We start from the raw sequence: 14,329 nt of genomic DNA on the forward strand, positions 1-14,329 counted from the left end.
ATGAAAATTTTGAAGAGGTCTATGGGGGACGGGCACAATCCACGTTGCGTGGGTGCACAACGCTCACTATAAGTGCGGGCAAGACACCTACACTTTGCACATGAATAATACACATTGAGTTGCATAAACTACGTGTTAAGTAGTGATCAAAGCATAATTTGTACAAAGCCAAGGCTCTAAACAATCAAAGTAAAGCACACCTTCCAATAGTGTCAAAAAATGTGGTTTTAATACTGGATATCTTTGTGATAGACCTAAAATATATTTTCATCTGTAATTATAAAATTTAAAGCTTCAAAAATAGTGTAGCGCGAGCAAATCGTTGAAATTTAAAAATTGTGAAAATTTGCAGTCCAAAAATGCATTACAAGATGCACTATTTCCAAAACTTGAAATCTATTCTCATGACCATACATTTTGAGGTCGAAATGATTATTTTAAAGATATTTGGTCATAAAAATACCTCTTCTGGTGAATTTTTTTGAGGCGCACCCTAATTTGATTGTTTAGAGCCTTGCACTAATATAAACTTCTTCACACACACGCACACACACACACACACACACACATACACACACACACACACACACACACACACACACACACGTATATATATATATATATTTGGAAATGATCTAATGCAATGGTTGTATAGCAGTAGAATGCAATTACACCTCTAGAAAACCATATTTTTAGCATTTGTATGACCCTAAATTTTGCACACACGTTATCTTTATCCTCATAATCAATCCTATGGAAATTTTTTTTCAATTTGCACCCTAGATATGGTCAAAATTAGTACCTATCCAACAATCCCGACCATCCATTTGGTGAATTTCAAGATCTAGGCCTTAACAAATTCAAAATCACTTTTTTCTTTTTTAGCATTATTATTTAATGATGATAACGCTATATAAAAATTTTGGGAACAAAAAAATTCTTCTGAGGCCTATATCTAACCATCTTAATAAAATGGACGGCTTATATTAATTGGGCTAGAATGAAAACTTTCTAGAGCATTTTTTCAAAATTTTCTTTTTTGTGATTGTTCTTCATAATGAAAAGAATGTATATTTAAAAATCTGTGTCAAACAAATGTTTCTAACATGGTTCTTGAAGATGGTTGCATTACATTACTATACAACCGTTGTATGAAATCATTCCCATATATATATAGGGCAATGATTTCATGCAACGGCTATATTATAGTATGATGCAACCACACTTCTAGAAAACCATGTTTGCAGTATTTATATGACCCAAAATTTTACACCAGACACTCTCTTCATCTTAATAATCAATCAAAAAAAAAAAAAAATTCAATTTGAAACCTAAGATATCGTCAAAATGAATTCACCTCCAACAATGAATCTAGACCATTCATTTGGTGAATTTCAAGATTTTATCATTTGCAAACTCAACATTATTTTTTTATTTTTTAACATTGTTCATGTAATGATAACAAAGTCATCTAAAAAGTTGGAAAAGAAAAAATACCTCTAAGGTCTAGATCTAAGCATCTTTTCAAAATGAACGGCCTAAGTTAATTGAGCTAAAAAAATACTTTCTAGGTTAGGTTTTCAAATTTTCCTTTTTTATGGTTGTTCATTAGAATGAAAAGAGTGTATAATTTAAATTTTGGATCAAACAAATGGCCCTAATATTGTTTTCAAAGATGGTAACATTATATTACTATTCAACCATTGCATGAAATCATTGCTCATATATATATATATATATATATATATATATATATATATATATATATATATATATATATATATATCAAAATTTGAGAAGACAGTAGTTTTGTAAAGCTTGTTAAGTAAATCCCTTTTATTAGGGATCAGATATCTGATCCATCTTAACGCTTTATTTAAATGCTTATAATTAATTACTAGCCTAGGGATCCCTCTTTCTAATTTAGCTGCTTTTTCTACATAGAAAGCAGGGCAGCTCCAAAGGGAGTAAGATTTTATGATCAGGGCAGCTTCAAAGGGAGTAAGATTTTTTGATTAATGACTAATATATATATATATATATATATATATATATATATATATATATATATATATATATATATATATATATATATATATATATATATATATATATATATATATATATATATATATATATATATATTTGGGGAATCATTTCATGCAACGGTTGTATAGTTGTATAATGCATCAGTCTTTAAAAACCATGTTAGAGATATTTGTTTGACGCGAATTTTTAAATGTACACTCTTTTCATTTTGAAGAACAATCACAAAAAAGAAAAATTTTAAAAAATTATCTAGAAAGTTTTCATTCAAGCCCAATTAATATGAACCATCCATTTTATTGAGATGGTTAAATATAGGCCTCAGAAGAATTTTTTTATTCCCAAAATTTTTATATAGCATTATCATCATTAGATTAATAATGCTAAAAGGGAAAAAAGTGATTTGAATTTGTTAAGGCTTAGATCTTGAAATTGACCAAATGGATGGTCGAGATTCATTGTTGGATGGGTACTAATTTTGACCCTATCTAGGGTACAACATAAAATGTTTTTGCGTATAATTGATTATGAGGATGAAGAGAACGCATGTGCCAAATTTGGGGTCATAAAAATGTCAAAAATATGGTTTTCTAGATGTCTGATTGCATTATACTACTATACAACCGTTGCATTAGATCAATATATATATGTATATATATATATATATATATATGGAAAAGTTTTCCCAACGTCTATAAGAAAAAATAAACAGTGATTTCGCCTACTCTCATCACCATCCAAAATTCATCGCACGGTCATGATCGTTCAGTAGTGTTTTATTTTTCATTTTTTTTCTCAAAATCAAAGTGATCTGAAATTTGGAGCGTGTGTATATCTTAGTAAGACGTACGTAATAAAAATATTAAAAAATTAATTAGCAAAAAACATTAACCAAACTATTCCTGAAACATTTCAGGGGTATTTTGATCAGTTTATTTCATGTAAAATGTTTTTTTGATATTTTTCATAGATTCGCCTATTTTTAATAAACATATGCTGCAAATTTCAGATCATTTTAATTCATAGAAAAAAATGAAAAATAAACACTACCGGACAATCGTGATCATTCAATGAACTTTGGACAGTGATGGGGGAGGCGAAACCACTGTTCATTTTTGCCTATAAGTGTTATATATATATATATATATATATATATATATATATATATATATATATATATATGATGAGTGCATTTATTAAATATGAGGTGCCTTTTGCAAAAAGAAGTTTATGATATCTTGCTCCTCAAATAGGAGTCTTTGTGTAAATATTACTAAAAGACAAGGGGTATTTTTATCATTTCAATGAGGGGATAAAATTGTAATTCTTACTAAAGGACAATGGTACTTTTATTATTTTCATAAGTGATTTTTCCTATTTTCTTGGTATTTTAGATTAATTCTCTAGTTTTATAGGATTTTCTAGGATTTTATTTATTTATCTAGGATTTTTTCTAATTTTTAGAGGGTTTTCCTAATTTATGAAATTTTCTAGGAATTTCTTAATATTCTTTGGGAATTTTCCGAACTATTTTTCTAGAGATTAAAGTGATTTTTCTAGGAATTTCGGTTGGGTATTTATAGGTTGAGACTAGTATTAGACTTGCAATTAATTGTTCTAATCTTGTAGTTGTGGTTTGATTAGGAATAGACTATATTTTGGATTTTTTTAAAAATATTATGGGAAAAAACAATCTAAAATTCTAGTAAAAAATATCAATTAAACACATTTTGAAGCTCCTTCGGCCATCGATCCACAAGCCATGTGGCAAGTCGCATAGCCTGACTCTCATCCGTACGACACGTATCGGGTCCAATCGAGGACTAGAATGTCATTTTTGTGAACAATTGTCCTCGAACCATAACATGTTAACTGTAAGTAGGATTTAGGCAACTCTCGGAAACTTGGAAATATTGCGACCTCTTCTATAATTTGAAACTAAATTTGATCAAATTTGAGTAATTTTTAATTTATCTAAAAGGCTAGGACTTCAGGGTCTTTATTTTAGGTGTCTGGGAGTCACATTAGTGTTTGGGTCAGTTTTATGGGTTCATAAGGCTCATGGGTGTTTAAGATGACTATACGAGGATAATAGGTTTTGGTTGATTTTGGAAAAATTCTAAGTTTCTAAGCTCATTTTGGCTCACGTTTCGGTCTCCTCAGGAGGGAAAAATTGAATGGCAAAAATTACAACATGTGGCATCATAAGATTCAATGCCTGCTAGATGAGCATGACCATTAGCATGACACCCCCCGAGGATTGGAAAACCGTCCAAGCACATTGTGAAGCAGAAGAATACCAATTGTGGCTCAAAAGGGATCGTTGCCCACGGTTCACAATGTTGAATAGCATGCAAAACAACCTGATTGGGTAGTTTGAAATATATCTAATCAATAGGGAGATAAAGCAAGCATTGCAGCTCCAGTTTGCTGACACCTTAGCCACCATGTTGCTGACAATCATACTAGTATTCGAGACTATATAATGCAGCAAAATATCTACATGATGGAGTATTTGGGAAAGATGCCACAACTTATATTTAACCTAAGTGCCACAGGCAACGTGCCAAGTGATGAGCAAAATGAGGCTCCAGGAAGTAGCCCTCTATCCCTATCTAGGTTATGGATTTCTCCTTGAACACATTTGAGGCTTGCTAGTAGAGACTTAGAATGGCTATGAAATGTTTTGGTAATTGAGCTACTCATAAAAAAGTTAGTACCTAAAATTAATTTCATGTGATTGTGAAGTTATTGTCTCACAATGAAAATTGAAAGATATATAATTGAAAGTCAATGGATATTCAATCGAGGCATCAACAATTGAGGTACTTACTCAGTGATGGACTAATTCGAGAGATTTCATGAAGTGATGGGTACCCTAACCAGATGCTCCAAGTCCCATGTTCAATTGGTTAAACAAGTCTCTTGTGTTATAGTATGGGAGTCCCATTATTTATATATAAATGTATAATGGAAAAAGTTTATATAAGGTTGCAACCTTAAAATGTAGAATTAAAGATGCACTTCAAAAATCTATCTGAAAATATTGTTTTAATGTTGAAAAACCACCCTCTAATTGATCATCTCAATATTGAGATATATGAATATTTTTTTTAAAAAAAGATTTTGAGTCCTAAAAATAGTGCATCTTGCAACACATTATCTAAACTGTCGATTTATAAGATTTTCATTATTTATAGATCTATTTCAATTTAACCATTTTCATAGTTTAAAATTTTATAATTAGATATGAAAATAGATTTTCAGATAATCCTAAGAATTTTTTACACCAAAATTATATGTTATAATAAAATTTAGAGGTGCTCCTTAATTGGATTGTTTAAGTTTGCAACCTTATAGAAACCACACCCATGTATAAAAGAAAAAAAAACATTTTTGTACTTCATCCCTAGTTGTGTAGTATAGAGACCTAGAACCTTAAAGGAAGTTGAGCTTAGCTCTTAATGAGTCCATTCACCTTAACAAATTAAGCTTATGTAGGGATCTTAAGTAGTAGGGTCATTACACTTTTTTAATTCACCAATATGAGTTGTGGAAGTGGAGCTACTTCCTTTGGGAACTAGGCTTTCCCTTTAGTGCTCATCAAAACTAAATATAGCAGGAATGTTCAAGACAAAGAGGACCGGTTCAAAAGCAGTATGAAGCCAAAAAGATTATGCTTCTTATGTAGGAGGCCAACCCATTTAAGGACAAACTTCAAGATTCATCTATTCATTGCCCTAGACAGCATTCAGTATAACACAAGGTCAAGGTCCAAGTATCTAAGCTAGCTCATTAAAAAATTGTCTTTCCTAATTGGCAAACACAAAGTCAAGTTACTCGTAAAGGGGTGGGGAAGGTCAGTTGTAGTGACACTCGCTACCTGCGATCGTGACCTCACGCCCTATGGTGCTCCGGCTGGCCCGGGCCTGACCCTCTGTGGGTCCGGCGAGGGTGGTAGGGAGCGAGGTCGTGACAGTTGTAGTGGTGTCTCAATTTAACATAATATTCTGAGAATTTGAGAGCCAATCACAAAGATATTTGAGTTTTTGTTTGATCACTACACAGTCGAGTTGGAACATATATTACATTAAAGATTGAGGTTTTGGATCTGATTACAGATAGTCTTCTTAAATATGGTTTTTTGTTAAAATTCATTTCTGGGATTCTTCATCTTAGAGGTATACCTGATTGAATCCAATGGCACTTCAGGCATACTACCTTGAGGACAGGCAGAAGATTGGAAACCTTAGGGTCCACTGTGAAACCTTCCTTCTTTTTTTTTTTTTTTAGGGTAAATGTAAACATTTGTTCTCAAATAGCGAGTGATAATCATGAGATCGGTGTATTGGTTGCAGAAAAATTCAAGTTCGTAGTTTCTGTGTTCGTTGGGCTTATGAAGCCGATATCAACGAAGTTCACACTCTGTGAATTTTCATTCATTTGCATTATCGTCGACTTCTTTATTTGCAAACCAAGACTTGGGAATGTGGTTAAGCAATAACAGAGACTTTTTGCTGCAAAAACGAGCTTTTAAACAGGTTAATTCATTAATCTTTGTAGTTAAGGCTCTATAGGATCTGAAGTCGACACACCAAGCCCATTCTCTTATGAGATGAAAAAAAAAAAGAAGAAAAAAGAAAAAAAAGAAGAATAAGAGCGACCTAGGAAGCAGCTAAAAAAAAGGTCAATAAATGCTACTTTGGTAGAAAAGAGTGGAAAATTCAGCTAAACTCTGGTCACCATCCTTAGCAGACATGACCATTCTTAGTAGATATAGCAAATTGGAGAATTACATTGCATTGGCAAATAAAAGAACCCTATTATTAAACTGGTTTGGGTCCAAAACACACAGGAGAAATACAATGGTAATAAAACCCTATTATTAAACTGGTTTGGGTCCAAAACACAGGAGAAATACAATGGTAATAAAACCCTATTATTAAACTGGTTTGGGTCCAAAACAAGGAGAAATACAATGGAAAATTACTCATTGCTAAAATTAGGCACATTAAACAATCACGAATCTTTTGGATTGTGGCTCAAAAAAATGGAGTGAAAAATTGAATACATAAATGACATGAAATTGTGGAAATTATAGAAATCGTGCACTTAATTTTAGGTACAATATTTTCCTTCCTTTTATGCGTACCATATTAGGAAGGTGGTTTATTTCATATGTTACTTTTTTTAGGTAGTTCACAGCTTTGTAACTCTATAAATTGAGGCTCTTGTTCACATCTTCAATAAGCGATAAAATACATTTTTCATGGGGGCTTAAGGCCTAAATATACAAAAATACAGTTTTGCACATGGTATCAGAGCTAAGTTTGTCTCGACCAAATCTATTTTGACCAAATCTACAATTCACAACTCTGATTTACGATCTACCGTTATTCAGGTCAACCATCAACCACCTAAATCCTAAAGGCCCCTCAACCACTCCAAATCAACAGGCCTCCATGTTAGTTGTGTTCCTCTATTGAATGTAAGTCTCCCTTTCCAATTTCAATACAAATTTTCATCGTAAATTTCGTTGCAAATTTGCAACGTTGCAAATTTCTCCACCTTCGTTGTCTCTCAGCAAAATGTCAACCTTTCAAATTGCAAACCTTCCTTTGCATCGTTCCAAAAGCTTTCACTCTTACCATCGTTGCAAATCTTCTTTGAAAGTTTCGTTGTTGCAAAACTTTCTAGGACGCCTTTATTTGAAAAATCTTGGCCTTCTTGTGGCAACTTGAGAATCTTGTTGCAAATTTCGTCTCGTCTTCCATATTTGCTCAATCCAATAGAATCCACATCAACACTGTGTGAAGCGGCGTCTTGTTTTGACTCTCTGATCTGTCTCTTTGCCAAGTTGTGTTTCGACTTTCTGATCTATTTTGGATCTTACTGTTCTCAACTCTGAATCTAAGGTCCAATTGTGCTTGTTGATCTGCCGTTGATTTTTGTTGGCTCTTCCAAGCGCCTCCTTTTTGATGATTAAATTTCTTAATCCTGGTTGATGATCAAGCTTTCCGTTACTCGATCATATTTAATGATTGGGTTTTCTGTTACTCAATCCTATTGAGTGATGGAGTTTTTCGTTAATCCATCCCACATGACGATCTCATGTTTGTTCTGTTGATCCGAAGGCCTGTTGATTTGCTGTTATGCGAGACTGCTCTATTTGAGGTGTTGGTTTCTGAAGATCGCTAATTTGCAACTGCTCAAGCTTCTATTCCTGCTTTGTTTCTAAGACCTGCTTCAAATTGCCCAAACTCAAGTTGCTATCTCTTAACTCATCTTGAGTTTGAGGGGGGGTGTGGAAATTATAGAAACCTGCAATTATATTTTGGTACAATATTTTCCTTCCTTTTTTGTGCAACCCATATTAGGAAGGTCATTTATTGTATATGTTAATTTTTTTAGCAATATACAGTTTTATAACCCAATAAATTGGAGCTCTTATTCACATCTTCAATAAGCTTTGAAATACATTTTCTATTGGGGCTTAAGGCCCAAATATACATAAATATAGTTTCTTACATAAATAAAGTTGCAATTATAAGTGGGTAGAAAAAATTATTTTATTCGGAGGACATAATATATTATTGAACAATAATATTATGTCGAGATTGATATTTGATATCATATAAACATCTACATGATAAATTTTTTGTAGAAATTTTTACTTTACACAATGGCATGGTTTCTTCCAACAAAACATATAATGGTGTTCTTTGGAACACATAAAGAGAAAACAACGACAGTAATCATCATGATCGTTAAAGCTTTTTTTCATCTAATTGAAGTCAGTTCCATGAATCTTGATCTGCCATATTGATCTATTAAGGGTCATATCCTTAGTGAGGCCATAAGTCTCTATATATTTTTGCACTACTTTCAACCATGTCCTTTTGGGCCTAACCCATGCCCTTTTTGAGTCTTCGATCTGAATTAGCTGACATTATCTTAACAGGTGTTATGTTGAGTCTCAGAGTTCATATAAGAGATAAGTTATTCTTCTCTCATGGATATTGTGATGATGAGAACAACAATATGACGTACAAGATTGGCCTAAGGAATAAAAGGACCACATTATAGGATTCACAAATAAAAAAAAAGGACCCAAAACTCTAAAACTGTAATAAAGTGATCTTTCCAAATTGCTGTCTTGATTGCTATACACAAGACACAAAAGACCCGGAGAAAGGCTAGACTAAGTGAAACTTTTTATACAAAGAGAAAGTAACAAAAGACTCACTTGTACCGACTCAGGCATTCAAATATGCAAAAACTTTTATAAAGAGCTTGAAATATCGTCCCCAATTCCTCCACTTGAATCTTAAGCTGTCTTAATCATTTTTTCTTCTACTCTAGAACTAGGCTATTGGTTTAAAGAAAAAGATTTTTCCTTCCTCAACCTCGAGCAGTTATTTTTTAAGAATATGGTTATTCTTAAGAATATTTTAATTTCACCTTTTTTTATTTAATTTCTTGATTTCTAAATTTTGACATTTCTCTCCTCATTACAAATGCATTGCGAAATCAAAATCAATTATTATTATTTTTTGCCATTCCCAAGGTAGACGCCACGTCGTCCTTGCAATACCAATTTATTTAGTGAATGTCAAAAGATATTGTACCCCATCGGGAGCATACTATCCTCGGGTAAAACCCACTAAAGGATTAGTTTTAGGACCCAAAATTTGGAGGTATAACCTTTTCAACACATAGATTTTCGTCAATATAAAGAAATTCCTAATTGCATCCTCTGAGTACTCGAAAAAAATAAGGTCTTAAGATTGAATAGGAGCTGTTTAGAGGATGAGATCTAAATGTTAGAAAAATCAAAATTTCAAATTCGGTTTTTTTTAGTATAGTTATCTAGTGATTCTAAGGTAGGTATCAAAATTTCAGATTGAAAAAATCTCCCAAGGACCTCGTTTGACCGAGGGAATAGAAGAAAACTATAGTCCCGTGGGAGCATAATTTTTATGGTTTTGGCTTATGAATTTGCCATAGAATTTTATGATCCTTGGAAATGTTTTAGTCGTGCTGATTCTTGGTAACTTTTGTTCTCTGTCCTTCAATCATTTTTCCTAAGTGCATTTTAATAAGTTCTCTCCAATGGAGGGCATAGTTCCGTAAAGAGACTTTAAAGCACGTGGCATTTCCGTCAATACAATGTAATTATGTAATAAGTGAAGACCATAGAATCCCGCCATTTTCAAGAAAAATTACTAATACAATAAATATACGGATACTTAAAAAAGAGAAATTATATGAAAAGTCGGTCAATTCGTGTTTTTAATTTTATTTTTTAAAAATTACCCTTTAGTCCTCATATTGCTTTTTAATTTAATTTTTTTTCTTCGTATGTAGAGTAGTGCTCTAGTATTAGGGGCACCGCCTAATCAAAAAAACCAGTCTAAGATTGACACTCTTGGACCTCCTTATTTTTTAGCCAACAAATGAGCTAATCCGGTCTAAGGATGCTAACATTGGACCACCTTGAAGAGCATTAAAGATAGCAGTTCGAGAATGGGCAACTTGAAATGCTTAACAAAGTCGGTGTTTGCTGTCCTAGGATGCCAACCTCGAGCCACTTTGAAGAACACCACAGAATGCAGTCCAATAGTACTAACATTTGATTGACTAGGCACAACTCAACTATTGAAAAAACTTAAAAAGATAAATTAAAACGTGTTCCGAAAATACAATACTCATACAAGGGCCAATTTTGTAAATAATAAAAAACCGTATGTTAACCGACTTTCCCTGCAATTTTCCTAATTTAGGTAAGGGGTTTCTTTTTGTAATTTTCTCTAATTTAAAAACTCTTTTCGTATTTCAGTAATTTTTTAATATCCGTACGTAATTCACTCAACACTAAACCGTTAGCTCTCATTGTAGAGAGAGAAGCTGTTGCATTCTGCCTTTTATTCGAGAGAGAGAATGTTCTCCTTCAAGGACTAATTCGTATCAGAGCTCTTCCGCCTCATCGTTTTACTTTCTTGTAAGAGGGAGAGGGAGAGGGAGAGGGAGAGGGAGAGAGATCTCTCTCGAAAGACCCTTGTCAGTGTCTCTGCCCTTTGGTTTCTTGCGTTCTTGCTTTCTTCTTGTTACCGATTCTAGAGAGAGAGAAAGAGAGTGCAACTTTCTTTACCAAGAGAGACATAGCAGAGTGTTTCTGCAAATGGGGTTCTTTAGGTTTGTAGTTCCCGATTGAGAGAGACGGCGATCATCCTCGTCTTCGCAAAAAGAACCATAGCAGAGCAGTTTCACCATTTGGGTTTCTTTGAACTAAAGATTGTAGAGAGGGTGGTCATCTTTTCTTGGAGATTATAAAGAGAGATTACAGCTCCTGTTTCTTACCTCTACCGAAACAAAGAACATCCATTTCAGAAGCAAACGATGCATTTTTCTCTCTGGGCTTCCTCTTCTTGCTGATTCTAGAGAGAGAAAGAGAGAGAGAGAGAGAGAGCAATCTATCCATAGCTAAAGAAACTCATCTGAGAAAGAATGCTTATTGAGAGAGCAGAAACCATGGGGATGCCAACCATTTATGAAGGGGACAGTGGAAGTGGTGATGAGCACGATAAAATAGAGGAGGAGAGTGAAAAACCAGAGGAAGAGAGAAAGAAAACAGGGTATTTGAGAGAAAAGATTGAGAAAGAAACAGTGGAGATCAAGAAAAAGAATGCGCGACGGTATGCCGAGAAAGGTAAAGGTAAAGCAGAGGAGATAGATATTGCAGAGGAGAAGAGAAAGATGATGGAGGAGATGAGATACTTAATGGTGGATCGTCATGAAACGGTTGATTTGGGGGTGATAATGGTGGTGGATGGCAAGTTCGAGGCCGTTGTGTATGATGAAAAAGCCCCCGAAGTCACTTCGAAAGTTATACTCCGGACCTTTCATACACAACAGATTGCAGAACGTGCACAGGAACTTAGCATGCTCAATCACAGCGATGAAGTACTGATGGTATTGGAATTAGGGCATGTGTTTCGGGAGTTTAATGGAGAAGAGGAAGAGAGAGTGTGGAGGAAAATGAAAGAGAGGGAAACCAGGAGAGAGAGAGAGGGTGGAGAAGAGAAAGTGAAGAATGATGGAGGGGTTCAAGTTTTGGAGTCCGAGAAGAATACAGGCTTGTTTCAAATGTTGAAGAATGGCCTCAAGAAGATCCTGGCGTGTGGATCCCAAGAAGAAGATAGGCTTGTTTCAACAGTTGAAGAATGGCCACCAGAACTTGCTCGTATGTTTCATGTCTTTCATTTTTCTTATACCACTCTCTCTCTCTCTCTCTCTCTCTCTCTCTCTCTCTTGTTCGTGTTTCTTTTTCCTCTTCTTGTCAAGTTTTAATGTAATTCTTATTCTTTGCATGTCCAATTCCTCTCTCAGGATTTCAACATCAAGTTGGATGAAGATTGAAGAAATAGAAGATCAATGGTGGTAGGAATAACCAGAGTCTGAGTTTTTGCAATCAACTGTGCATTTCTTCATGTAACCTGCTGAAGATTTGGTTTTATGTTTTTTGCATTCTTTTGCCTTGTTTTCTATTTTCTTTTAGAACATAAACTTTAGCAATGTGTCAGTTGATGTATGTCAATGTGTGTACATGCAATGCTTTCTTAAAGAACCAAACCATCATCTATCTCCATTTCATTGGATCTTTTGATTTTATGGTGACTACTGTTTGAATCTGATGACTTCTTTTTCTGTATTCTTTTGAGAGTGCTTGATAAGATACGATATGTAGGAGACCTCTTCATTGCGGTGGTTATCCTTTGAGTAATTTAGGTATGGACCCTAAATAAATAGAAAAAATATAAATTTTGTATCATAAAATGCTTCGTTATAGCAAAAAAATTACGGTCGGTCAATGCGTGTTTTTGTTTTTTCCAAAATTGCCTCTCGGTCCGAAATGAAATATCCTCGGACAAAATTTTAAAGGTTTTATTTTATTTTTTGTTTTTTATTTTTAACTTTTTCTTTGTAGGGTAGTGCCCAAACAGTTCGAAGTTGACATCCTTAGACCACTTGGAATTTCACAAATCAAAGAACAGAAGGCGGTCCAAGGATGGCTTTCTCAGGCCGAGAATGAAGTTCACAAAGCAGTCAAGGATGCCAACCTCAAACTGCAAATGAAGTTCCAAGCTGTCCGAAGATGCCAACCTTGTATCGTGTTATTCATGTTACACCAGGAGGTAGTCCGTGGTTGGCATTTTTGGACCACTTGGACCTTCATTTACAGTCCGAGGTAGGCATCCTCGGACTGCTATTTTTTCTAAAAAAGAATACCATCGGTCCGAAAAAAAAACCAAAAAAAAAAAAGAATTGAAATTCGGTACGACGATGCCATCTTGAGACCTAGGGGCAATTTCAGAAAAAAGAAAAAATTTGCGCGATAACCGACCTTTTTAGTTTTGGGGTATAAACGGAGTATTTTAATATTTTCCTTATTTTCTAGACGCCGTACTTGAATTACACTTATCTTTTTAATGGAGGTTTCCCTTCTACCCTATCCATATTTTATATTTGGACATGGGTTTTACTCAGTTGTACATATGCGCACCCTCCCCATGATCTTTTTTAAGATGGATTTGGAATTCAACATTTTCGTACTATCTTGAACATGGTGGATTATTAATATGTAAAAATAAATTGATCTTGATATAAAATAAGAATGGTTCTATACCTTTGGTTTTGTTTTTTTGGCACAAGTTTTGTACATCCATCCTCCTCAGTAGACACCAATGTAGAACACCTTTGCTTTATTTTTTCTCACTTTTATAGTTAGACAGCCCTTATGGTAAGTGTTTAGAGAAGCATAGTCTACACTTAGTGCTTTAGGCTAACAACTATTTTTTAGGATTTTTTTAATATGAAAATTTGAGATCCACTTAAGAACCGTGGATGATTATTTTTGAAAAGGATTGGATATTAAATTCTTCAATACCTAGATCTAACCCTTCAAAAAATTTTACGGACATTGTTCAATCTTGGCACTTTGTTTAGGCATACATAAAAGTTAGGTTCAAAAGCACAAAATAGTTGAAGATTACATTCCCCAAACTTTGGGTCCTAAAGATACACCTAGATTGGTTTTGGTCTGAGGGGTAAATGAACAAGCTATTCCTTGGAACGCATCAAATAGGTCAAACAAGCACGTTCTATGCTCACCAACATTCGGTGAGCATATATCTCAGCTTTCTGATAACCAATCCGCCTTTGATTATTTGATGGATTTTCTGTCGCAATCTCTCTTAGCCGTCGATAAATGCTGGCAAAAATT

General features: G+C 34.0%; 1 protein-coding gene across 1 annotated transcript; it reads left to right on the top strand.

Moving 5' to 3' along the window:
- The first annotated feature begins 10,894 nt into the window (after positions 1-10,894).
- LOC110006592 (uncharacterized) lies at positions 10,895-12,701 on the top strand. The gene is made up of 2 exons (XM_020662526.2): positions 10,895-12,289; positions 12,436-12,701. Exons 1-2 carry the CDS (start codon positions 11,554-11,556, stop codon positions 12,456-12,458), a joined length of 759 nt encoding a protein of 252 aa, XP_020518185.1. The 5' UTR covers positions 10,895-11,553; the 3' UTR covers positions 12,459-12,701.
- Positions 12,702-14,329: the final 1,628 nt, after the last annotated feature.

This window comes from Amborella trichopoda, chromosome 7 (assembly GCF_054954075.1).
Source record: "Amborella trichopoda isolate Santa Cruz 75 chromosome 7, AtrichopodaSantaCruz75HAP2 v2.0, whole genome shotgun sequence".
Taxonomy (NCBI): Eukaryota; Viridiplantae; Streptophyta; class Magnoliopsida; order Amborellales; family Amborellaceae; genus Amborella; species Amborella trichopoda.